Genomic DNA, 26,446 nt, shown 5'->3' on the forward strand with positions numbered 1-26,446 from the left:
TATTTCAGTGAGTAGCAACAATAGCCCCTGCGGGATTCGAACTCGGGATGTACGGACCACATGTCCGACACTTTATCCCCTCGGCTATGGAGTAAGTTACATGTTTCAGTTCATAAGATCCTTTTAATGAAATGAAATGTCGTTTCGATCAGCGGTCGGCCATTTTGTGATGATGTGTTATTCCACCTTTTTAAGTACCCTTTATGTTACCATGTTAACTCCAGGTATCTGTGTGATACTTATACTAAACCTTTGAAAAGCGCATTATCACTCAGGCTTTTTCAGTAATTTACTTGAATGCATTCTACCAAGTGAGTGAATTTAGTTTATATTTTCTGGTGAAAAAAATGTTCGACTAAATAAAAGTTGGTTGATTTAGTTTTCATTTGTATTTAGATAATGTGAGAGAGAGAGAGAGAGAGAGAGAGAGAGACAGAGAGAGAGAGAGAGAGCTCTAAATAAATGTATGTTACTTTTGATATCGAAATACTAACTACAGTTTCTACAATGTGTCCTTGGTAAGGCTTTAATTTTGACATAATGATTTGGGGCAGTTTACGCTTTATATGTAAACCGCGAAGCGGTTTCGGTTAATAAAAAAGCGTAAACTGTTTCAAACCATTTTATATCGTATAAAACTAATAAATATTGAATTCATTGATTAAAATTTAATTTTTTTTACTCTTCATGGTAGATAAAAACGGTCATTTGACCTTTAAATTGTCGTAAAATTGTACGAAATTCAAACGTAACGTCAGGGATAATGATACGTTTTTGACGTTAGGCTTCCTTTGACGTAGGCAACATTCTGTATACGATATAAAATAAATTTTAGCCAATTAGAAAGCGCGTTACAACCAGAATTAAATTATATTAAAATATAACACAAAACCCTGTTTTGATTTTAAGGCTATATTTACCTCACAGACGAAGAACTCTGTATAGAAAATATAGGAAACTCTATTTGTTCAAATTTCAAAGCCAAAATATCGGAATGTTTTCTTAGTGATAGTTTGAGGAAGAAAATATCAAGTTTAAAAGTTCAAGAGAGATCTGATGGTTAGTCTGTTGACCACCCATGCAGCCTTTTGGCCTTAAGTCTGGTACAAGTGCTTCTTAACCAGGCTATAGGGAAATGGCAAACACATGTTTCGAAAGGAGGACCAACAATTAAGGGTCTCGCCCATTCCCTCCTCTGAATTCTGAGTCATTTAAGTATTGTGTAAGACAAACAATAAATGTATTTTCTAATTTCATATCCTATGCAAAGTTCGTGGCTTTAAGTAGCGTATATAAACCCTATTTTTGATTACAATACAAAGTTTAAAAAAAAACGTGCAACCAACTAGTAATGTTTGCTCTCATTCATTTTTATTTATCTAAAACAACATATCTCTTATAATTCCAAAAATAAACTAGAGATATCGAAAACATTGCAAAACATCCAACCCTGTGAAAATCTTTATCAAATTCAAATGCAATGATCCACATATGATGTTCAAAATCAATGAGTAAAACATAAAAGTAGGACTTATAAATAAAAATAAAATGCGGAGTATCAATTAATTATTTTCTCAAATATGGTCGCAGAACTTTTGCAAGGTTGATTTTAACATTTTTACCTATACGGAAGCAAAATGCAAGGATGATTACCTGGACAATACAATTATATATGATTAAACCGTGTAACTGCAAAAGGTGCAGTATATGGACATATCAGGAAAATAAAATACAGATACAAATTTTACAAATTGCTAATTAAATTCCAATTAAAATCAAATAAAGATCGATTACCATTTATTCAAATATTTTAGTTTTATAATATCTTTTCAACCAATTTTTTTTCACTGAATGTATAGATGCATAAAAGTACGAGTATGCTATACAAATTGAAACTGATTTACAACGTAATGTAAAATCAAAAGATTTATGATTGTGTTCTTGGACATACATGAATTGCACAATTTTACTAAAACTAAAACAAAAAACTAGACCATAAAACCACTTTTAAATCATGACCCCCAAATATATTCTTCACAAGACGAAAAGACAACATTAAATAAACACTCTAATTCGAGACTAGAATTTTAAAGGGATGTAGTTTCAGATTTATCTGACGTAAGTTGTGAATGAGTTGGTCTAAATAGTGAAGGCGAACAAATTTTTCTCCACATTTTCATAACTCTGATATTACACACATAACTAATAAAGATAAACAATCCCTGTAAGCCGTTCAAAACAGTCACGAAATACGAAAGAACCGAAACGACAAGAAACGCATCTATAATCTGCAAAATCCATGTAAGACCTGTAAGCGAAAACAATTTGATATACACTGCAAAGTGGACCCTATTACCCGAAGTGTTATCGACGTGTGGGCATGATTTTATTTTGTATATGGTTGCAATATAAAATATCATATTAGTCGCACAAACATATACTAAAGGAGCAATAAAAGTCACAATGTAAGCAATTTTGTATGTAAACAATGTAGAAATTTTGTCGTATCCTGTATCTCTTCCAGAAGTTGTGATGAGAGATATAACTATATTTAGCAATACGATAGCTAAAGACGCACCATAAGCATACACTGCATACTTGACAACATTTTTATCTGGGCTATCTTTTCGGGATTCCTTTCTTAGTTTGGAGGTAAACACTACAAACATGTGATAAGAACAAACTTGGAGCCAAAGGAAGGTGGACAGCCATGAGAAATGAGTTAAAGCCGAAACAACAATGGTCAGTGTACTGTAGTCCTCATGAGTGGAGAACTGTCGAACTAGAAGCATTATTTGTGCTGTAAATAACGAGACTATAAGAAACACGTTGTTTAGTCCAGGAATAGTCCTTAGGCTCGGGAAGGTCATATAAGTCGCAAATGTTAACACTAAACATACTAGAGAAATTCCTATGCAAACGATGGTTAGGATTGTTAATAGTATCTTACCAATATCTTCATTTTGAAAATTTTGATAATGTTCAATGTAATGTTGAATGTCTCGAACACAGACTCTCTTTCCATTACCGTCGAAATTATTGAATTGATGAAAATTCAAAGATAGTCCTTCGAACGAAAAACCGGTTTTGATATTTTCCCACGTGACTCCAAATGCATTGCCTTTCATAAGTATTTGAGGACACGTTAAAAGAGAATCAACAAAAACATTGCGGAAAACAGGATCACCATGTTTCAACTCCTCTGGAAAAAGCCAGCAGCTATTTTCTGAGTTGGATTTCCACAATAAGGATGGTAGGAATAGCGCAAACTGGTTTTCCACCAGTTGAACATTCCAGATGTTAGAGTAATGAAAAGGCATTGCAAATGAACTGTTTGTAAATGTTATCAAAGAATCTTCGAGCTTTTGGCGATTAACATAGGACTGAAAGAAAATATTTAAGTAAACATAGAACTCAGATGATTTGGTCACTTTCGAATTACATTTTACGAAGGCAACAACTAACACATTTTCAACAAGAAAATTATGTTTTACTCTTTGTGTTATTCTTTTTATCAAAAACTGACGTATCTCTCTCATATGATGATATACCGAAAAGTTCGAAACTGGAATATTGTTGAACTTGGTTTTTAAAGCAATCGTATATCGAAGATTTGTCGTTTTAGTAAGTATCGACAGACAGCTTCCATTAGCCATTACCTTTCCAGGAAAACAGCTGATATTCTGACAGGTGTCCTAGAAGTAAAAATGAATATATAAGGTTTAAGCTATTGGAATAAAACATGTAGTTTTATATGAGTATGTGTACATTTCAGAATAATTTTCTAGTTAAGAAATGATCATACATTTACAAATTCTTCCTGTGTCTCAAGGTTATATATACCAATAGTAAATTTTGTTTACAACATTCTAATGCCGACATTATGTTTCTGATATATAAGGGTTATTTGTTAATATATATAGATGTATTAGTCTATGTAATGTAGAAAACAATAGATATAAAATTTTGATAAATTAAACATGATTTCATCAATTTCTGGTAGCAAACTTACGTAATATCCATCATAGACTTGATCTGGTGTACAGGATAGAGTGTTAGAACTGATCGAAGGTTCTTTGTCATAATCCAAGATAGAAAACATTGAACGAAATGAAAAAACTCTGATTGGAGGAGGGGTAGTCACTATTGGATGAGTCCCTCCTCCATCCTCCTCATCAATTGATAAACAATCTGAAAGAGTTCCGACGGCACATGTTTCACAAAAAATATTTCGGTAATTGGAACAAACGGCCATTTTTGGAAACTCTTGGCAAGCTTTATTGAGCAGGGAGGTTAAATTGCTTGACACTTCACAAGCATCACTTATTTGTGTCTTGATGGAGTTGCAAGCAATGCAGAACTTGTTTTTGTAAATTGTTCCGTTGAGTTTCATTTTTGGAAACCGATATTCATCAACTTTTTCACAAGCATATTTAAGATCTTCATCAGACGGTGACAAGCTATTACATTCGGAGACTATACTGTTATTATCCAAACTTGAGTTTTTAGTCTTGCAGGATACTGCATTTGAAATGGGTTTGAATTTTATGCAACAGTGTTGCAATTCAGCAAAATTCAAATAGTCTTGTAACATTGAAAAGTATTTATGGTTTATATATCCTTTGCATTCTGTAATCAACCACCACAGCATTGTATCAGTGGTAATGCTCTCGATTGATTTATCATCAACTTCATTTTGGTTACATAGATAGCAAAATATGTTGGCATACGTTTCTCCATGTTCAAAGTGTGATGTAATAGGAAGCATTTGGTAAAAGTCAGATTTGTTACGGTTAATACATAAATGCTCGACATTGTCGTGTTTTCTTAAGCACCCCCCAATTGTCAAGTACCTAGTATCATCTGAACTAGGTACTACATTTTGGAAAGGATAATGATCTTCAATGCAAGTCCATGGCTGTATTAAAGCAAAGTCGACACAGCAGTCGATCGTGCAACCAATATCACAGGAGCATGTACGTTGTAAAGGTATGGTGTAATTTGGTAACAAGTTCTTGTTACAAGAACCTTCTCCCAAGAGAGCAAAGTTTGAACGCACAAGACGAGAAACGTTTACAGGAAATGAAACTAGATGTGAATAATGCTGAGTGACGTTATACCATTCACTCGTCTTCCGGTTTACATACTCCTTCAGGTAATTACTTTTAAAACTGAAACCTAACTTTGTGACAAATGGATGCACCTTTGATGTTTCATATGACTCCTCAATATTTTCGATATGCATTTCTTGTAAAACATTTTTTTGGTCACCATTGTTGCAAGTCAGACAAAAGTGGTTCCTGAACGGAAAACTTGCCTCTACAATTGGGTTATTTTTGCAAGCAGCGTAGTATATACTGTTAGTGTCCGTACAAGTTTTTCTGTACATTTTTAGGTCAAATTTTGGGGGGTTACACATTGCACAGAAAATGTTTTTGAAGCCGTAACGATATGAAAATCCAATGTAACCATTTACTGAAGTGTGATAACCGCTAAGACAAGCTAATTCTATCATTTCGTCGTATACTTGCCAGGTTCCTGATACGTTGCACGAGGCAATCATTTTTTCGTTTAACATGGGACACGTTTGAATAGACAAAGACGTCGCAGAAAAGTGAATGTCGCAATTTCTGTCTTTGGCCAGTTGGATGATTTCCGTGTATGTTGATATGTAATTGAAATCAGTAGCTCTCTGACAATTCAACTTAAAGGTCCATTCTTGAAAGTCTGTAACATTATTACAGAGTGCGCAATACCTATTTTTGTAAGTTCTTCTAGAGATATCGCTCGTCACGGGCGGTGTTTGAATAAGCTCTTCTGATGATCGCTCGAGAGAACAGTTTCTGGACAAATTAAAAGTAGTATCCCCTTGACATGTACTAATGACAGAATAAAATTTTGGCTGTCTGTTTCCTCTGACTAAAGAGAGGTCTTCGCATTTCATGTAGCCATATTTGAAATATACATCAGGGCAACATTCGTTTGTGGTCATGTCGCAAGCTTCGTTACAATGACATGGGCCACAGGCGCTGAATTTCGTTTCGGCATCGTATGAAATATTAAAGTGGGCTAGATAGGATTTGTCGCAGACAAAAGATGGTCCACAATAAAGAATTGCCTCTATGACGATGCGAGTCAAATTAAAATTCTCAGCTGCTTTAGTCTCATTATTATTTGCAGTCGTAAACGCACATGACGCGAAGATAAGGAACAAAATATTAATTACCTCCATGTCCTGAAAGAAAAAATGACTAACTTTAATTTGTTTTGTCAAGTTATATTAGAAATTGAAATGAAGACATTCCTTAATGTAACTGATGGATATATCTGATATATTGAAACGAATGACGTGTAATTGTCAAAAAATGCAAAAAGACAATTTGAAAATAAAGTACTACTAACAATATATTTACAGTATACAGAAATATCGTTGACATTCCTCAATAATGATAGCAGATACAAGTAATTTTTACAAATGACAAAATTTGTCTATCAATTTTTCCCATTTATTTCTCAAATATTACTAATAACTGGTAAAGGCTTTCGTATAGTATACAAAAGTATTTTTTTACTAGATATAGACAAATGAATTTTAAAAATGAAATATCTTTTTATGTAGCTTTCCCTCTTTTATTTCTTATAATTCACAAATCGGCTTGCCTAAGGTTGATATATAGAGGATATCTATATTGTGTGATTTTATATTTGCTTTATACAACGAGTTGAAATGGTGTATATATTCACAAGGCTTGCCGAGCGAATATAACCATTTCAACGAGTTGGATAAAGCAAATTTAAAATCACACAATTATAGATGTTCTATTTATCTCATACAATTTGATTTATATTGTGAAGCTTTCGAGACAGTCCCTTATATGACACAAATTGATTTTTTTTTTCAAAGATTAAAAACGATGATGCAACGTTGTGTTATGCGGTTGTTGTGACCTTGTGCAATACAATTAAGAACGTCATTTCTGAGATAAATCTAACTGTTTTAATGTAAAGTTTCAATGAAATAAACCTTAAAATAATTTGTAAGCTCTAAATAATTTTCTTGGAGCTTATTCACTTGATTAAATAGAAATACTGATTAGAGGACTTGAATAATCAAGTTTCTTGACATACACAAAGTTGCGATTGCTCGTTAGTTTGATTTGACTCGGACGAGGAACAGTTGTTGATGTTTTATAAAACAAACACTAGCCTTATGATTCGAAATTAAAAAAAGTGAATAAGGATGCTTACTAATGGTGAAATAAAAGTCCTATGAAACATTATTTCGGTAAGTACTTGTATTGCCTATAAACTCAACAAGAGCGCTCTGTTTCAATCGTGTCGTCAGGATGATCGATGAACTCCTTGATAGTTAACGTAATTTGCAGTTTTATAAACTTCACAAAGTAAATTGAAAGTTGGAAGGGGGTTAAACTGTTGACAAAAAAATGTTGACAAACAAGAAGAAAGGGTCTTGTTGTTACGGTTTTGTATAGCTTTGCAAAAAAAGTGGGAGGGGGAGGGGCTAACCCCCCCCCCCCCCGCCCGCTTCCGACGCCTATGCTACGCAGTTATGTGTTTTCCTTCATTCAGTAAAACACGCTTATAACGAAGTCCCAGGGACGGCCAATTTAACTTCGTTATAAGCGTAATTCGTTATATCCGTCAAGTTTACAACATGAAATAGAGACTTGGCGAATGAAATTCACTTCGCTGTAAGCGTCAATTCATTATAAGTGTGTTCGCTATAACCGTGTTTAACTGTATTTGTAATTTAAATCTTTGACCAAGTCCATTTTATATCAATTTTTGTAGTTGATATATTTATGTTGAAAGTACTAGCAAATCTTCGAAAATAGGTAACTGAAGCGTTGAAGCGAGGGGTTGTGTCAAAAATAGTTCGGACCGGAAGTATTTGATAAAGCATCACCCGTTTGATATAGCAAAGGTTATACACCACACGTATGAGATAAACTTGTATACTTACGTTTTCATCGGTGAACAAAATCCTCTGTGTGGTTAAGACCACAAGATCAACAGATTGAAATTAACAACCTGTTCACGCATTCTAATTTGGATCAATGCAACGTTTTCATCATCATCATCAGAATCAGAATCGGATTTCATTAATATGAGAGCGTCAAATTTTCCAATTTACATAAGACCCGGGTTCTCTAGAGACCATTGTCATTGCCCACTTGGCACTATTTGTACATGTAACTAATCCTTGAAGCTCTTATTTCGATGAAACATTTTTATTTTGTTGGCCTATCTACTTAGGTTCCGTTTTAATTATTAATTGCTTTACTTTACATAATTTAAATTTAATGGGATGTCACCATTATAAGAGACATTCATCATGAAATTCAAGCGGCCTGTGGCATGAGCGTTACCCTCTGGTTCCTGATCTGCAGATCGATTTGACGTACATGTAGCTATGCACACGTTTACCCAATTAATCAAACGCCATTAGTTTGAGATTATTATCGTTATATCCCAAATACAATTAATAAGGCAGGAAATCCCTATTTTGAATTTAGAACTCCAAACAACGGTGTTGAGAACCTTAGATTATCATTTTAAGAAAGCTTGATATGTTCATCTTAAGCTTGATTAAATGTCGCCCTGAAAAATTACCAAAAAAATTAAATAATGGAATATTTTTATCTTCCGAGAATATACCAATGAGTGTTTAAAGCAGAAAGAAGATAATTTATTTTTGAACTTTGAAATTTCTTCGATTTTTGTAACCATGATGAGTTATGATTCATTGTATTACAAATGTATCACTACGTATTCTATAAGGAAATATACTGAGTATACAATCACATGGTGATGTTAAAATTGCATATAAAAATATAGTTGCATATTGTGATATTTATGGACTTATTTTACGTACGACCTAACTCAGACAGCGCGTGCAGGGATCTCTATCTCGCGGGCTCCCTGGTCGAGGACGGGTGTGTCCCGGTGCATGGCGAGGGCTATTGTGAACTCATGTTGATGAGCCCATGTTTTGTGTGTATTTGTATGTTGTCTGCTTGGCAATAAATACTATATAATATGTACGAATTTATTTACACAAAATATTTGATATACGACTCTTTGTACAGAAATTTGAATTAATGATACCTATATTAAAGAAAATGTCAGCTCGAGGTCTTTGTGGGCGTTCCGGCCTTTGATACGTATAGTGAAGATTCTAAATTGTAGAAATCGTGACCCTCGGACCAAAACTGGAGCCCCAGGCGGGGTTCAAAGTTTAACATAGAACTACATAGGAAAAATTATTGAAAATTTTCTTCTCAAGAACTACTGCACCAAAAATATTTACACAAAAGATTGCATATATTGTGAAGATTCTAAATTGTAAATATCGTGACCCCCGGACAAAAAGTGGGGCCTCAGGAGGGGTTTAAATCTAAACATATATAGGAAAATGTTTTAAAATCTTCTTCCCAAGAACTATAATGCAACAGTTTGGGATATTATTATGCATACATGTACATCCTATAACAATGTAGATTCTAATTTGTAAAAATCGTGACTCCCGGACAAATAATGGGGCACCAAGAGGGGTTCAATATTTAAACATTTTAAAAAATATAAAGGAAACGTTTAAAAATTTTCTTCTAAAGAACTACAATGTTATAGTTTGTGGAATTATTATGCATGCATCCCTGGCTTATGTAGATTCTTAATTGGAAAAATAGTGACCTCCAGACCAATACTGGGGCCCCAAGAGGGGGTCAAAATTTATTATAGAAAAATAAAGGTAACATGTTAAATAATCTTCTTCTCGAGAACTACAATGCTTCAATTTGTGAGATTACTATCATGCATACAACCTTGGATAATGTAGGTTCGATAGTTTTAAAAATAGTGAACCCTCGACTAATACTGGGGACCCAAAATGGGTTAAAAGTAAAAGGTAGAAGTATATATGGAAAATGTTTAAAAATCTTCTTCTCAAGAACTACAATTCTTCAATTTGTCAGATAACTACGTAAGCATCTTCAAATAGTGTAGATTCAAAATTATAAAAGCCGTGACCCTCGATCTAATACTGGGCCCCCAAGAGGTGTTCAAAGTTAAGCAAAGAAATATAGAGGGAAAATGATTAAAAATCTTTTTCTAGGGAACAATAATGCTTCAGCTTGTGAGATTACTATGCAGGCATCCTTAAATAATGTAGATTCCAAATAAATAAAGCTTTGGCACTGGACTAATACTGGGGCCCCAAGCTGGGATTCAAAGTTTAACATAGAAAGATATATTGAAAATGTTTTTAAAAAGTTTTTTTCTCGAGAACTATAATGCTACAGTTTGTGAGATAACCATGCAAGGGTCCTCAAATTGTGTGAACTCTAATGTAGTGGAACCAAGAGTTATCTTTCTTGATGTTGTTCTGTACAGTCTGAGAGGTCTACCTCTTGATGTGGAACTCTTCTACGTTCAGTTTTTCAGGCTGTGTACGTGCGGTCCCACCGCAGTGCTACGGATTTTCATTCCTATGTTACTATTTATGTTGTCAAAGCCAACCATAAATCTCGGACCAATACTGGGGCCCCAGAAAGGGGTTCAATGTTTAAAATAGAAAAAGTATATGCTACGAAATAGAATGTTACAAGGAACTGCTGTTCAGGTGAGCGATGTGGCCCATGGGCCTCTTGTTTTTTAACGCAAAAGAAAAACAATTCAAATAATTTAACCCTCTAGTTTTATAATGTTTCAAGTGAAATGAAAAAAAATAATAATTACAACTTGGGTAAAACAATTCAAGGACCTGAAACTCAGATATCCTATATGTAACTACTAAAGCACAGATTCAACTACTCATCAACTTGTCTGTAAAAAGATGAAATAGTTTACAATAATCAAGTCTACTATTGCAATTGGTTGATAATATGAGTTTTATATATTGTTTTGTAATGTCCAATTTCCCTTACCCTTTGAGGAGGCTTTCTGGTCAACCAATTAACTATTGTTAGCTATTTGCTACCTTTATACAACTTAAGATACATGTTACTTGTATAATTTGAATAGTTTGCATTATCTTTATTAAACAAATTTAAAGCTCTACATACTTATACTTAACCTTTGAAAAGCACATGATCACTCGGCCTTCTTCAGTTATTTATTTGAATGCGTTATACCAAGTGAGTGAATTTAGTTTATATAATTCTGTTGAAAAAATGTTCGACTCAATAAAAGTTGGTTGATTCAGTTATCATTTGTATTTATAAAATGAGAGAGAGAGAGAGAGAGAGAGAGAGAGAGAGAGAGAGAGAGAGAGAGAGAGAGAGAGAGAGAGAGAGGGGGTGGCTAAATAAATGTATGTTACTTTTGATTTCGAAATACCAACTACAGTTTCTACAATGTCTCCTTGGTAAGGCTTTAATTTCAAAATAATTTCGCTGTGAGTAGAAAACAAAGTAGCCAAATAGGCTAGAGTAGTTGCTGCTGAAGCGATAAATTGAAACCAAACCCTACATGCCGTATCTAAATCTACATACAATGGGCCGAAAATGACAGATTAATGAACATTAAATGTGAAAAATCAGGACATGTACATTGCTTTCCCTCATTGCCTTTCAGCATTTGTAATGAGCAGGGATCATTAAATTTCATACTCCGCTCCTATGAGTGATTGTTTGCTTTTGCTAATCATGGTACGATCGTCAAAACTGATGAGTACGCCCCGGCGGAAAGATGCAATATCCATCAAAACCCATTACTGCAGATCGCCTCTTCATCTTCATAATAAATAATTAATGTCCGTTTTATTAACAGATTGTTATCGCAATAAATCATTGGACATGGAATAATGGAAAATCGGTGCATGCGCGTTGGATTTCCAATACATGTAACAGGTCTCAGAGGGATGTTCATACTGAAAGCATTATATTCCTAAAAGTTGAATTTGTAAAACGATAAAGCTGCAAATCTATAATAACCGGTACCTTTAACTTGAGATGCCTGTATGATATATGAGTTTTGTTAATTAGTCTTTATATCAATCAATTTATATCAATCAACATTAAATAGTGTACTTTAAATTCATATTTACAAATACTTATGACTGAAATCTTTTATTCACGAACTTCAAACCAGTTCATTCAGCTTCTTGATATTACAGTGGTACATATTAATACCAAAATATTTCATAAAAAAATTTAATTATCGCAATTAATTCATTTAATTTCAGTTTGTTCAATTTGGTGACAAAACGTTTCCTGTCTCTTTTGAGCTTTGCGTCAACACTTGCTGATGCGTTTCGTCTTGGGCTGTATTCAGTCTGTTGCGCATGTCACCATTATCATTAACCTCTGACCTGTCAACATTGCATACGCTGTATTCAGACGCTTCTTGTCTATTGAATCGTCTATAGACGTTGTACAGCCGAGCCAACATCTCCTTCCGCAGCACAATGTAGATCCACGGATCGAGAATTTGGTTCCAGGAGGCAAACCTTATGGCAAGAAGATCAGAAGGGTAGTCTGGAATCTGCTTCAGCGAAATGTTTGTTACAATTCGTATCTGAATTGAAAAAAAGAAAAAAAATTCAGCTAAAGAAAGCGCATTCATCATTATAGCACCTGTATGCAATTTTCATTTTAAGAGGGATGGATCATGATGTGAGCTGATTTTTTTTTCATGTTTCTTTCTTGTCTGCTTTATACAGATATTTTGAATGGTCAGCTAAAATTCAAATGTCAAGATCTATAGTCGATTTACAAAATTATGTAATTGCAATGAAGAATTGAACTAGCTTAATAACCATTCTTTTAAATGTTGTCAAGGTTTGTTTGGGTTTTTTATTTCTGGTTTATCATAAAGATTGCACTTATATAATTCATTCAATTTGTCTTCGTAACTTCCTCAAATTTATTCTCTACATAGGGATTGCAATTAGTTTAATTTCTGCATAAGGAAAAGAACTGGTAAGTTGATAAAAATTCCTTCTTTTTGTAATTAAAATAGAAATTGTTCAAAATAAACTATAGGGCGCTGAACAACTAAACAATTTCAAAAAGTCTCATTTAACCTTTTTTTATGATGGTTTTGATTTTTTTCAGCAATGAACGTGTAAACAACATGGCTCAAGCTTTGTTTACATTCTTTTCTGAAGAATTGTAGGCTTTAGCTACATCTCGCTGACACCTCTACGAATGACATTAATGTAAATTCAGGACCGTTATATTATTACCAAAGGTGCTTTAGGGCAGGATCGACCCTCATCCCCTTCCACCCCCCCCCCCCCCCAGTATATAGACCCCCGTGACCATGATTATATATAGAGAGGGTCTGATTTTTTTGTTTAAATGTTTGTTTTAGGTAATTTTTGGCATTTAATGTATAAATCAGATCAGGAAAATGTCATAAAAAGATAATTTAATAAAAAAGAAAAGAAAAATAAAGTCCCGGGGTCTATATACTGGGGGGGGGGGGGGGGGGGTGGAAGGGGAGGGGGGGGGGTCGATCCTGTTCTCAAGCACTTGTGATTTTAACCTTACCTATACTCTGTCCAATGTATTCTTCGATTCACATGTACTTAATTACTCGATCTTTATAAATACTCGTACCTCAGTGTTCAAACGATGTTCATTCAAAAGTATTTTTTTTTTTTAAATTCCAAGATTTCTTCTTTGAAACACTTGTCGAGTTTCAATACATGGATAAAAATTAAGGAGTCTACTGGGAGTGTTGCTATGCAACAGACATGAAAGTACCCGGATGATAGCGTTGAAATATTGTGCGGGGTATTCTGACTTCCAAATGGAGAAAAGATGACAACATTTCCCACTATGAATCTCCGTAAGAAATCTGTTTTCGTGCCTGGTTTTTTTTTTAGAGTAAAAAAGGGCTATCATAATTTGTCAATAAAGATATCTTTAATATTTTCCCTTTCATAGATTTTAACTGTTTTCTTTCACAGGTATGTATGATTGTGTATTTTAATTCAAAATCATCAAAGTGTGACGGAAACGATAATTAACTTGAGGCAGAATAAAAGCATGGTGAGCATTTAAAGTGGGAAATTAAATTTGAAAATTTCTGCTCAAATTATGATTAGTTCATAATAAAAGACAATTAATACTTCATAAGGGCACATAGCTTTCATTCGGTAATATATTATTCATTTGTTATTAAAAAGGTACGACAGATGCTACTTGCTACATGTGTGTGTGTGTGTGTGTGTGTGTGTGTGTGTGTGTGCGTGTGTGTATGGTAGCCAAGTTACCGAGAATTTCTTAATTATACTAATCTCGATCTTCTGCTAGACTTCGCATTCTTTGTTAAACCAAGTATCAAGGGACTACTAGTACCCTTTTTAAAATATCTTTGATTGTCTTATTTTTGAAGTTTAATTAATATTCTTCATTTTTGGTTTTAATTGATCAATTATATAGATTATAACATCTTTAAGAAAAATGTTGATTTCGAGTATAATGTATAAATGTCTTGATCAGTCGCCAAAGAGTCTATTCCAAAAAATGATTGTCAGAATGTCCCTGACAATGTCTTAGTTTCATTTCATACTTCCTAGTATAATTTTCGATGAAAATTTGAAAGATAACAAATTATACTAGTACTGGTATTATTCCAGTGATATTTAAATGCTGAATAAAGATAATAATGCTTTTTAAAAAGGGTATTATAATCTAAAGTACATATTCAGAATATAAGTAAATGTTTTTCAAGTACTAGTAAGTGACAAGTATATATATTTTTGTGAATAAGGATGTTACTTCTTAGTATTTACCATTAGTGGCAACCAGCAAACAGCAAAGGTCAGTAAAATAGCGATGATAAAGGTCAGGATAAAAATTTCATTTCTCTTGGCTCTTTTTCGGCCTTTTCTGCTACGCACGCTTAATCCTTTGTGATGACGTTTCGCCTGTTTCCCAACTGCCACGAGAACAAGAATGTTGATAACACTAGACGTCACAATAGTAAGAATTCCAAGTGACGCATACAAAAGGGAGTAAATGATGTCAGTCACATTGGTCCCAAAATAATCAAAGAAGCACCAGGTGCAAGGAAAATGTCGGACATTATGACCTAGATGAACAAGCGGAAGACAAGCAAAAAGTAGGGCAAATATCCAAAGCGAGGCCAGGATCACGTGGACCCTCCGCTTTTTCTCAAAAGTTTTGTACATAAATGGGTAACACACGGCGAAAAATCTATCCATCGACATGGAAGTGGCAATAAGCATTGTGGACACACTTGCAAAAATCAACACCACGGACATGTAGTCACATGCCGGTTGACCTCCGACCCAGCGAAAGTCATTACTATACACAATGAAGGCAAGGGGTGAACTTGATAGAATCCCAAAGAGGTCCGTGACTGCTAGGCCCGCTACTAGCCGATAAAACACCCGCCATTGGTGCGTGTTCGAATGTTTCACCAATAAGAATATGGCGAGAAGATTTCCTCCCACTCCTAAGCTAAAGATGACGGCGGAAGGTGTCACGGAATGAACCGTCGTGAGGCGGTTTGTCAAATTAGTCAAATCCTCCGTGTAACAATACGCACTCGCCATATGTGACGGAATAAGACTTTTCAGCACTGCTTATTGGTTTACTTATCTGTAACCTGTAAGTGACAAATTGAGTATTAAGGAGTCCTCATAATACGAAATATGAAAAAGAATGATTCTCAATCCAGTTGTCCAAAGTTATCCGTTTAAGTTATCGTTTGTAGACATCGTCTTAGCGGAGAGCATATATATTTATCAACAAATTCCACAAAGCATCGACTTTGTGTCTCACACTCAAGAGGATCAAACAGGCATTAATGAATACTTATCTGTTGACATCACAAGGAATTCCGAGAGAAACTGGCACTCGTCAAACAGCTTAATAGCTTTTTATTGGTGCTCCTAATAGCTCTTATTATGAACTCCGCGGTAATCACTCAGATTTGCCATTGTTTCTAAGTGTTTCTCTCATCTCTGCACGAGTTGTATGAGACAATAGATCGATAAGCAGTGAAAGGGGCTCCGAGTATTTTAATGCTTACTCATATATTGCATGAACGGCAGGTTTCATCTAATTGCCTCCTCATTCGCTAAGCTATTATGCAACTGTTACATTTAACATGCAATATCTGGATTATTGTTTTTGAGTTGTGTTTTACACTGATTCTTTTCCAGTACAAAAAAAGAAATAAAAATAATATTTATTCCTATTTATGGGTCGTTAAAACTTCTTGATTTTTTTTTCTTTAAATTAACCGGAATCGGAACAGGATTTTAATAGTTATAACTGTATTCTATCATAGTTTTGAAATTGATTGAGAAATTGCTGTTTCGAAAGGAAAATTTAATGTAATAAATTGTTAAACAAATACATTCAAAGTATACAAAAATCCCTTCCGTTGTCGCAATAGATACCATATTCACTGAACTACATGTACAAATGATGACAAACAAATGTGCATAACAATTTTCAATTCGATCCAATTTAAAAAAAAAATCCTTATCTAGCATCTAACTGCTATTAAAATTAAAGTACTGAAGTGCTGAAAGCCGGGCTCCTTTGGTGTGTCTTTATGCATATTGTGTTTTGCTTTTAATGTCGGCAAAGCGTCAGAGAGCGATCAAATTTTATAAGCGTCTATAAACAAAAATATGTCTGTTTAGTAGAAAAAAGTACAAAAGTTGCAGCCTTGAATTTTGCAACAAGCGTTATATATTCAATCTTCATTTCTTCAACGCGCAGCAAAGTAGTTTATGGAATTCATGCGCAAAGTATGTGTCCAAAATGCATAGTATTGTTTTTAAAACACGTTATTAATAAGAAAACTAAAAATAATAAACAATTCTCTCGAAATAAAAAAAGAAAGAAACAAAATACCAACACTTTTGACAAAACCTGACTCTATGAGTATCTATTTGGTATAGCGGAAGCTTTTTCTTTGACGCTGTTTGGTTTTTTGTTTACTTTTAAAGTTGTGCTATTCAAAGTAACATTGTCGATTTGCCTGCCTATAGCCAGGACTCTGCTTTCAGCAGAGCCCGGCTAAAACTGTTAAATTGTTCAAAAATAATAAATAATTCAGAGGGAATGGGCGATACCCTTAATTGTTTGTCCTCCTTTCGAAACGTGTGTTTGCCATTTCCCTATCGCCTGGTTAAAAAGCATTTGATTGTACCAGACTCAAGGTGAAAAGATTGCATGGGTGGACAACAGATTAACCACCAGATACGTCTTAAACTTTCAAATTTGATATTTTCTGCCTCAAACTATCACTAAGTAAAAGCAATATGAGCTGCATTTTTCATGTTGAATTTTATTACTAAAATGTTCCTTTCTACTTAAATGACAAACATAAATTATCATAGTTTTTAAATTTCTGTTAGCCATATTTTTGTGGAAAAGGCCGTTAAGAAGCCTTTTTTGGAGCAAAACTGAATTATTGTCGTCCTGTTCAAAAATTGTTTTGCTATGTATTCCTTAGAAGAGAAATATTTCCTTTGACAAAAATTAATGATTTTTTTTCAAATCTTATTTATCATTTAAGTTTAAGTTACATGCAGACTTATCATACTAGCAGGTTTTGCAGCAATATGAAATTCTAATAAATACAGCTCATATTGCTTTAAGAAAACATTCCGATATTTCAGCTTTGAATTTTGAACAAATGCAGTTTCCTACATTTTTATCCAGAGCGCTTCGATCGTCTGTGAGGTATATATAGCCTTAAAATCAAAATCATGGTGTTTTGTGTTATATTTTGATTTAAACAAACATTGGTTTTGAATGTCGTTTCAACAAAAAATAATTTTAAAATTTTTTTAACATTTAATTCGATTGGGTTGCGTATGGTCCATTTTGTAATAGTCCAGAGTTCGAGGTTCGAGGTTTTCTCTGTTAACTCTCAAGATTTTATAAGAATCCGTTGATTATCTTTAGTGCACGCGCACCCAATTCCGCATTGAAAAGTCATTATAAATGTTCATTGAACTCCAATTTCATTTGTGCAAAATGCAAGCACCTAAATGTATTCCAAATTGTATTTGATCGTTTGATAAGTTATATACAGTGTACAAAAATGATCCTCTTCAATCTTTTGTATCTTCGAGATATTGTCAAGTTTCGACAAACGTTTCAATCATTTTGCAAGAGAGGGGAGAGGGGCTGTGTTGGGGAGATTATGTAGGTTACATGTAAAAAGTTGAAATGTTTATAAAGCTTTACTTTTTATTCATTTAACCATGTATGTTAGATCTCAAAATAATTATACATGTTATTTCAATCAACTTTTTTTGGTTCAGTTTACTTAACATGTCGTTTATTTCTGCTTTATCTGAACATTTTTCTCCACAGCATTCCTCTTTACTTCCGCAGTTATTTATACAAAATACATGTATAATTCCAATTTAATTGTTGAATAGCGGATATAACCTTCTAAAAACAAGAAGCAAGTTTTACATTCTAGTAAAATCATGATATTGAGGTTGAAAAGTTCATACAAGTTTTAATTTAAAAAACCTACTTATTTCGTTTTTAAATATTTATTTTCTAATTATAAGGGAGTGTAACCAAGGGAATCCCAAAAGTCACAGAATTCCTTGCGATAAGAGCTCTTCACAGAATTTTTAGGAGTCGCAAAGAACATCTGGGGCCACAGTGAGTCAGACTTAAAGGCGGGCCACTGCAGAGTTACCGGAGCACCTCTGTTTGGATCCCCTGTTTTTGCGAAGTTAGACCAGTAAGTAATCAAGGAATTTGATAGCTTAAGTTCATCTGGCGTCATCGTGAAATTCCCAATTTTAGCCGATTGAAACACGAACGGAATTTCGGACCCATGACAGACATGGCCTTCGCAGAAAGAAAACCGTCCCCATCCCGGAAACGAGAAGGCGTGGTCATACACGTAGGTCCAGACCCGTCCGCCATTTTGTTTCAGGACGTTTCGCGTGAAATTTCTCGTGCTACACGTGAAGATGAAGTCGGTGGCAGGAATCTGAAGCCCGTCTCGTTGGTCGGGTGCCACCGTCGGTGGGTACATCTGTAGAACATCTAAAGGTTTCTTTGGGAACGTGAGTGTTAATGCAAGACTGTACTCTAACGCAGACAGTGACTGATTGTAAGCTTCGTAAATAAAAACCCGCGTTTCCTCGGTCAGACTTCCCATTAACAATGGTTTATTCATGACGATGCCTTTTCGGAAGGCATCTAATGGCTGGGATGGAACCACAACGCCGTCGACGTACGGAACCCACGGCTCGAAAAACTCTAAGAGCTTTATGGAGGAGGGATACTGGCGAATTTTTAACTGCGCCTCGGCAATGTCATCGGCGCTGAATTTGTTTAAACAATCCAAATCCTTGGGGGAGCAGTTGAGTTGATCAAATAGCATGTTGCTGATAAATATCATCTCCTCTTCGGTCTTGAACGGGATGGACAGAGGGGCACTCTCAACAATAGCTCGCTGGAAGTATTGACCACTCTCCTTGGTCATTAAGTGGACGACCGTGGACTGTGCCCCCGCGCTCTGACCAAACAGCGTCACCTATAAACAGATTAGGGACACTTTCTGTAGCACTCTCTGTGTTTATAAACCTTTCATTGAATGTTTGCCTAGTACTATCCTGCAATCGATTATACATGAAAGGGGTGTGGCAACAGCTTAATTATGCAAGTTGTCTCAGGAATTCGTTTTGGAGCATTTTGATCAATAACTATAATAAGAGACTGAAATTAAAAAATGAAAAAAAAAAAAAAAAAACCATCGTGATGAATAATCTACATGCATTTGGTTCGGAAAAACTGCTCTAAAGTTATTTCTTAAGATTTTTGATACAACTGGTAAAAGTTTTTCCTTTATTTGCTAATTTTGCAGGTTCTGATTCTCCCATGCAAACAATCGTGAGACAAAAATACTTTCGACAGCAATGCTATTAAAATTGTCCTCACAAGTTGAAATACATTTAAATCTTGATTGTCTAAAAAAAAATTTTAAAAAATATAAAAAGTGAAGTTTTGACTGATTCTTATACCATTTCAGGATTTCCACCAAATGCCTTGATGTTTTCCCTGACCCACTTAAGCGCTTGTCTCTGGTCCAGGATACCATAGTTACTAGTAGCTCGTCTGTCCTGTGTCAGAAGGAAGCCGAGAGCACCTTGGGGGGAAAACCAAGACGATCTTTACATGACATCGTATATAAATATAATCGTATTTTTTTTTTTGTCTTTCTGTGTCTTCTTCCCACTGACGAGTTTTAGTATGAATGAATTTAGTGTCAGTAGGTACATGTAAGAAATATTATTTCTGAATTAATAATAATAATAACGGAACAAAAATTTCCGGATTTTTTTAAAACCATCGATCTCTCGAAGTTTAATCATGGTCCCCTGAAGTTCGAGTTATCGAGATTAACCTGTATTTCTTTCAAATTTCACGGAAATTAAACAGAAATATACATTGTATCAACAAATAAATGTGCCCAGCTTGTGAATACTTTAAGTTTTTTGAGTTTAGAACTATGTTAATGATGACCCAACAATAGCAATACAACACACACATTTACGAAAACACTGTTAATCGCCTGATAAGATTAAATCCCTTTACCAAAAAGAAAAAAATATTGTTTGTTGTCAAAAACCCACATTTTTAAGACTATATTCTCACACCTCGATTGATATTTAGTTTATATACATGTATGTAAGGCGCTAAAAATAATGTGACGCCTTACATGTATATACTGTGCAATTACCGTCAAAATGGTACCAGGGGATGTAGTTAATGGTCCGAATTCATATAAATCACATAATATATCAAAGTAATTGGTGGTCATTGCTTACCTAATCTATAATCCAAGGTGACAACGATTACTTGCCCCTTGTAAGCGAGTTCTTCCGCATCGAACAGTTCCGAGTCGGCGCTCATGTGAACAAAATTCCCGCCATGAATATACACCATAACAGGAAATGACGTCGTGGCATTAGCACTCAGTGGCGTCCATATATAAAGGTAGAGACAGTCCTCTGCAGTCTGGTTTGAAATATAATCTTTGATGTTATGTATTATCAATGCGAAATGAAAAGATATTTTCATTTAAAGAATTTATATAGAAAAAAAAATAATTTTGAATTTCCGTCGTTTTTTATTTATATCATTGAACAAAATATTTTTATATTCTCTGCAGGCATATAAAGTATTGTTTTATACTGTATATTAACGTTGTCTACGATATATTCGCAACTACTTTGTAAAAGCACGTTTATGAATTTAATTATTTTAAAGTCAATAGCTATAAGTAACATGTAATATTACTATGACAATTGTATATATTGTATATATTATCATTAAGAGATGAAGATGTAAGTTGTAAGAACTTGTTTCCAATCCTTTTGTGTAATTCACACAATAAAATATGTTCAAATCAAATCTATTGTTTTAGATTCAATACCATGGCACATTGTTCCATTACTACAGATATTTAGAACAGTACTCCTTATACTTCTAGATCTGAAAAGCTTTGGCATATCTGTGATCGATCGAACGATCGAACAACCTCGAGAAAGAGATTGGTAACGAAATGTCGTAGAATTTTAAAAGTAAGGCACATCAGAGTCAGTCTATATCAATTCTGTAATAAAATGGTATGTTGGGAGCAAGTTTTAAGGGGTGAGGAGGGGTAGTGGATGCCGGTAAATACATAACGTTTGATTTTTTTTCAGATCGAGCGAATCCTCTGTTATTTGGGTTTGCATGTTAGAACCAGATTAGACAGCGCGCACCTGTTTTGGGCAGACGAGCACTGGGTTCATGGTCTCACATCCTTTTTGAGGACATCCGGGCTTTACTTTAGTTGCGTCATAGACCTTCGGCGACCACGGGGCTACAGAGATGGGGTTCTTCCATCTGCAAAGGGTTTAAACCATTTGAGGTACATTCCACCAAAAGGTTTTAATAGCTCTATTGAAGAAATTCAAGTAATTTAATCACAACTCTACTGCTATGATATTAAATAGATATACACATAATTTTTACAATGAACCAAATGTGTGTCCACAATAAATCAAGTTTTGTACTCGAGATCCTGAACAAAGTACATACAAATGTATGTATATTACAGAATTGTTATCTTGTATTTAGAATCTCATAACCCTCTCAATCGAAGACATTATAAAGTCTGTACAGTTGAATTATTTCATTTCGTGATGTTCGATGTATGGGGGTAATAAATTATAAAAGCGAGATTGTATTGTTGTTGGTAAACGTTCAGAAAGAAAATAAAAAGCTTATATGCATATGTTTACCAAATTTTCATGCTCATACCAAATTCGTGGGTATTTATTTTTATATACATCAATGTCGATCACTACAATCAATTCTATATAAAACTTGTTCTATAAACTTTCTTATCTTACATATTTAAGATACCAGTATATAATACGCAAATGCATCTGTAAATTTCACTGTTCCCTTTTTGCATAATAGTTATATAATAGTTATACAATGTATAATAGTTATGTAACAGTTATATATGAAATCTAAATCAAATGCAAAATTAATGCAAACCAATGCAATCATTAATTAACAGATGATACAATACCTTAATTTTCCGACAGGTGGCGCTGCATAGGGTACCCCTAGGAAGGCCTTTGTCTTGTTGTTCGAGATTCCCTGGATCTTCCCGTGTTTTGTTGTCACTACCACATCGCAGACGACAAACTGGAGGGACGCCACGGCGAGCAGAATGGCGGAAATCCAAGTCCGACTCCTCATATCTTTAATCCGATGCCACCAAATTACAATTAATAATGAATGCTTTTTTGAAAGGTGCAGATTACGGCTTGAAATTACAAATACTATATTTGTCCATATGAGAGTACCTGCGAACTACATTATGTACACAAGTCACGAGTTGAAATTTGCCGGGTGTATGTAAATATCGGCTTATTTACACTCCCACTGATAAAAATTATGAATTATGTTGTGGTGCTATATAAACAATGCACTCGCATAAATTATCAACGGGAAGTGATTATGAACTCGATTTGTGAAATGTATGGAATTTTTATCTCTCTGTATAAGTTAAATGTTAAACATGGAAATGGAATTCGTATTTTTTTTAATCTACATATACTGTCCGTCAAAAACTATAAAAAGACTATTTAAAATGCGACTTGCGAACAAATGTACATGTATGCACGTATATCTATAATGCTCACTACTGTACTAGAGGATCTTATCAGCTAACTATAATAATGTTTTAATTTGGACTAATAATATACATGTATGTACCTAATAAAGAGTGATGTAGTTTAGAATAAATGAACTTGTATTAATTTCCTACATAAAAATTCACTTTAAAGCTAGTACTGAAAATATCTACATTTCTCGGTGTCTTTGTCTGTGATACATGTAACACTACGAATCGATTTGTAATGTACAGTTCAATAAATTCAAAAGACGTATTGTTGGGGCGCAAGCGGGGTTTGCATATACTTAATATTCTAATTTTAATCGTACAACTGCTGAACATTATATATATATATGTTATAAGGAATCATTTTTTGAGTATTATGAGGTGATAATTTCGGTCAAATCTACATGTAATAAAGCCCGAATAATCATTTCATAATACTAAAAGAATGATTCCTTCTTCCTTAATTCAGGGCATTGCATCTTGGAACACTTGGTAAACAGCCATTATTTTTTTTTTGAATTACAGAAACGGGTACAAGGAGAGGATATTATTTGAAAGACGAATAGGGCCACATAAAAAAATGTATATATCTCGTATTTAAAGAAATCGAGAGATCTTTTCTCGTAATAACTAGATACCAGTAATTAACTCGTAATGACAAGATCTTTTCTCGTAATAACGAGATAATAAACTTGTAATAACGAGATCTTTTCTCGTAATAACGAGATAATTAACTCGTAATAACGAGATCTTTTCTCGTAATTACGAGATAAAAATATTTTTTTGTGGTCCTATTCGTTTTTCGTATTATACGTTATGGACATACATGTAATTAATATGCATAATTAGATTATCTCCAACTACCGGTATACTGTGAAAGTAAAAAAAAAAAGATTTTAAAAAATTTAATACAGTTATGATGATATTAAAATAGCCATATTGGCCCCTCGTTAGGGCCTGAACCCCCGACTCAGGGGACATGAATTTCCCAATTTTGGTAGATGTAGGGGGCTTCATGAACATTATAACCATGCATTCAGTTTAGATCCCACTACTTTGGAAGAAAAGAAATTCCAAGATTAAATACATGTACATTTTCTATACATGGCCATACCGGTCTCACTTCTGACAGTTTGAACCCCTGACCCGAAGGCCATGAATTTCACAATTTTGGTAGAAGTCTTCATGGACATTATACCATGCATTTAGGTTGTTTTCCCTACATGTTTCGGTGTAGAGATTAAGTTTATTGAAAGTTTAACATTGTTTGCATGTTTGGTTCCGCCCATGAGGATACTTATGGCGGCATACATGTATCTCTGCCCCTTGTGTGCAAGTTATTTTTCTATTAATTATGTCGGCATGCAAGATAATATGTTAACATGCAAGATAGTTATGTCAACATGCAACATTACTATGCTGACATGCAAGAAAACTGCAATCAAATAAGAATTTTAATTTTTTTTTTCAAAAATCTCAAATATCGTCAACATGTGACATTGCAGTCTTTGTTAAAAGACAATGTCCAGAGCTCCTCAATGATTCGAATAATTGTATATCGTATTTTACGAAAGCTGTTAAACGGTTGTTTTATATCGTACAAAGTTTAAAATTATCTGTTAATAACATTTTAAACCATTTTAGAAGATAAATCTAAAATGATAAATTCTTACGCTTTTGAAGTAATATATTACAATGAACAGAATAAGCAATTCGGTACACAATGCCGGTATATAGTTTTTCCAATCATTTATCATTTTGAGAAAATTATTATATCTATATTTTATAGTCATAAGTTAATACTGAAAATGTGTTTATTGAAATGATTACGGGCTTTTTCGCCTCATAATGACCGTATAATTATAATATAAAAAGAAAATTGAAGTTGATGTGGGTATGAACAACTTTTCGATGCGTTTTGACAAATAGAAAATTAAACCCACGTGTGAATTCTTGCTGACCTTGGGCCTAAAATCTGCACTAGGCTAACTGAATTATGTTTATCTAGATGCAAGATGCAACATAATCATGACGAGATGCGACTTATCTATGCTGACATACGACTTATTTAATTATGTGAACATACAAATAAATTGTTAACATGCAAGATATTTATGTTAACATGCGAGATAATTATGTTAAAATGCAAAATTTTTTGTCAACTTGCGAGATAATTATGTTGATATGCGACTTATAAATTAAGTCAAGTGCAAGTTAATTACATTTATGTTAACATGCAAGATATTTATGTCAACATGCAAGATAAAACGCAAGTTATTTAAAACATCATACGGGATAACTTGCATGTCAAACTGCGCGCATGACTTAAAAAGTGGAAAGGGGTGCACAACACCGTCAAAAATGTCCATACCGCAGTTGTCTGTCCCACATCTTCGCCAGCCAAGGGTGACGACCCACGGTGTTTCTCTGAATGAAAAAGACCGTGGATCGTCACCCTTGCTAGCGAAGATGTAAAAAGATTTGTAACTTGCATGTCAACACAATAAAATTATTATCTTGCATGTAGACACAATTATATTGCATGTAAACATAATTATCTTCCGCATGCATGCATGTCAATTAAGTTGGGTTGACATAATTTTTCTTGCATGTTCACATAATTTATCTTGCATGTATAGGGGGCAGAAATATGCCACCATGGTTCTGAAATCGAGAAAAAAAAAATCCGCATCAATATAGTTATTCGCTTTTGAGAAGTGGACAGGCATCAGGTGAGCTAATAAAGCTATTGTATATGTCGTAAAGCTATGCCTGTCCACTTCTCAAAAGAGAATAGGCTATGCCTGTCCACTTCTCAAAAGAATACAATATAGTTACCTCAGTGGTTCAGTGCTTGTACGTGAATGAAATCTAAAGTCGTCATCTCTGAGAATCAGAAGACAGCACGAGAAGAATTTGATAAAATTAAGAAGGGGCTAGGTTTGCCCAGAGACATAAATAACGTTATTTATGTCTCTGGTTTGCCGTACATGAACAATGAAAAAAACCCATATATTTACATCGGAAATGTCACATACACGTTAAAGTTTCGTATATGTACATGTATTCAAAGCCATTTAAATTCCGGATTTAAAAATAAATTTTTGTTGATGAGCTTTATTGATGTTGCATACAGCTTAAACAAATTTTCAAAATAAAAATATACAATATGATTTAATATAAAGCTGTTTTGTATCCTGAGCTCTTCAACTAGCTCAAAAAGTAGTAATAGCGATAGAGAGAAAAAAGGATCGAATGAGTCAGTGAACGA

General features: G+C 34.1%; 3 protein-coding genes across 4 annotated transcripts; all 3 read right to left on the minus strand.

The window, feature by feature from the left end:
• Positions 1-1,359: 1,359 nt before the first annotated feature.
• LOC128158746 (uncharacterized) lies at positions 1,360-6,229 on the minus strand. The gene is made up of 2 exons (XM_052821698.1): positions 4,013-6,229; positions 1,360-3,695 (listed from the first exon to the last, which is right to left on the minus strand). Exons 1-2 carry the CDS (start codon positions 5,990-5,992, stop codon positions 2,088-2,090), a joined length of 3,588 nt encoding a protein of 1,195 aa, XP_052677658.1. The 5' UTR covers positions 5,993-6,229; the 3' UTR covers positions 1,360-2,087.
• A 5,172-nt stretch (positions 6,230-11,401) lies between these two features.
• Positions 11,402-16,185, minus strand: LOC128158778 (prostaglandin E2 receptor EP4 subtype-like). The gene is made up of 2 exons (XM_052821737.1): positions 14,765-16,185; positions 11,402-12,537 (listed from the first exon to the last, which is right to left on the minus strand). Exons 1-2 carry the CDS (start codon positions 15,548-15,550, stop codon positions 12,211-12,213), a joined length of 1,113 nt encoding a protein of 370 aa, XP_052677697.1. The 5' UTR covers positions 15,551-16,185; the 3' UTR covers positions 11,402-12,210.
• A 2,007-nt stretch (positions 16,186-18,192) lies between these two features.
• On the minus strand, positions 18,193-26,197 carry LOC128158766 (cAMP-regulated D2 protein-like). 2 transcript variants are annotated; one of them, XM_052821724.1, is made up of 6 exons: positions 26,014-26,197; positions 22,579-22,753; positions 21,761-21,884; positions 20,822-21,011; positions 20,015-20,139; positions 18,193-19,527 (listed from the first exon to the last, which is right to left on the minus strand). In XM_052821724.1, the coding sequence occupies exons 2-6, from the start codon at positions 22,749-22,751 to the stop codon at positions 18,538-18,540; spliced, it is 1,602 nt and encodes a 533-aa protein (XP_052677684.1). In that variant the 5' UTR covers positions 22,752-22,753; positions 26,014-26,197; the 3' UTR covers positions 18,193-18,537. The 2 variants fall into 2 exon arrangements, with proteins under 2 accessions (XP_052677684.1, XP_052677683.1); XM_052821723.1 differs by lacking the exon at positions 26,014-26,197 and having other exon boundaries at positions 22,579-23,201.
• Between the last annotated feature and the right edge of the window lie 249 nt (positions 26,198-26,446).

This window comes from Crassostrea angulata, chromosome 8, assembly GCF_025612915.1.
Source record: "Crassostrea angulata isolate pt1a10 chromosome 8, ASM2561291v2, whole genome shotgun sequence".
Lineage (NCBI taxonomy): Eukaryota > Metazoa > Mollusca > Bivalvia > Ostreida > Ostreidae > Magallana > Magallana angulata.

What these genes read in the sequence shown, in the direction of transcription:
- LOC128158746 (XM_052821698.1), bottom strand. Translation starts at nt 5,992, where the DNA reads ATGACCACAAACGAATGTTGCCCTGATGTATATTTCAAATATGGCTAC. An exon ending in AAGTCTATGATGGATATTAC is followed by an intron (nt 3,696 to 4,012) that starts GTAAGTTTGCTA and finishes TTTTACTTCTAG; the next exon opens with GACACCTGTCAGAATATCAG.
- LOC128158778 (XM_052821737.1), bottom strand. Translation starts at nt 15,550, where the DNA reads ATGGCGAGTGCGTATTGTTACACGGAGGATTTGACTAATTTGACAAAC. An exon ending in TTTGCTGGTTGCCACTAATG is followed by an intron (nt 12,538 to 14,764) that starts GTAAATACTAAG and finishes TTTTCAATTCAG; the next exon opens with ATACGAATTGTAACAAACAT.
- LOC128158766 (XM_052821724.1), bottom strand. Translation starts at nt 22,751, where the DNA reads ATGAGGAGTCGGACTTGGATTTCCGCCATTCTGCTCGCCGTGGCGTCC. An exon ending in CCACCTGTCGGAAAATTAAG is followed by an intron (nt 21,885 to 22,578) that starts GTATTGTATCAT and finishes AACCCTTTGCAG; the next exon opens with ATGGAAGAACCCCATCTCTG. An exon ending in CACCTTGGATTATAGATTAG is followed by an intron (nt 20,140 to 20,821) that starts GTAAGCAATGAC and finishes TTTCCCCCCAAG; the next exon opens with GTGCTCTCGGCTTCCTTCTG.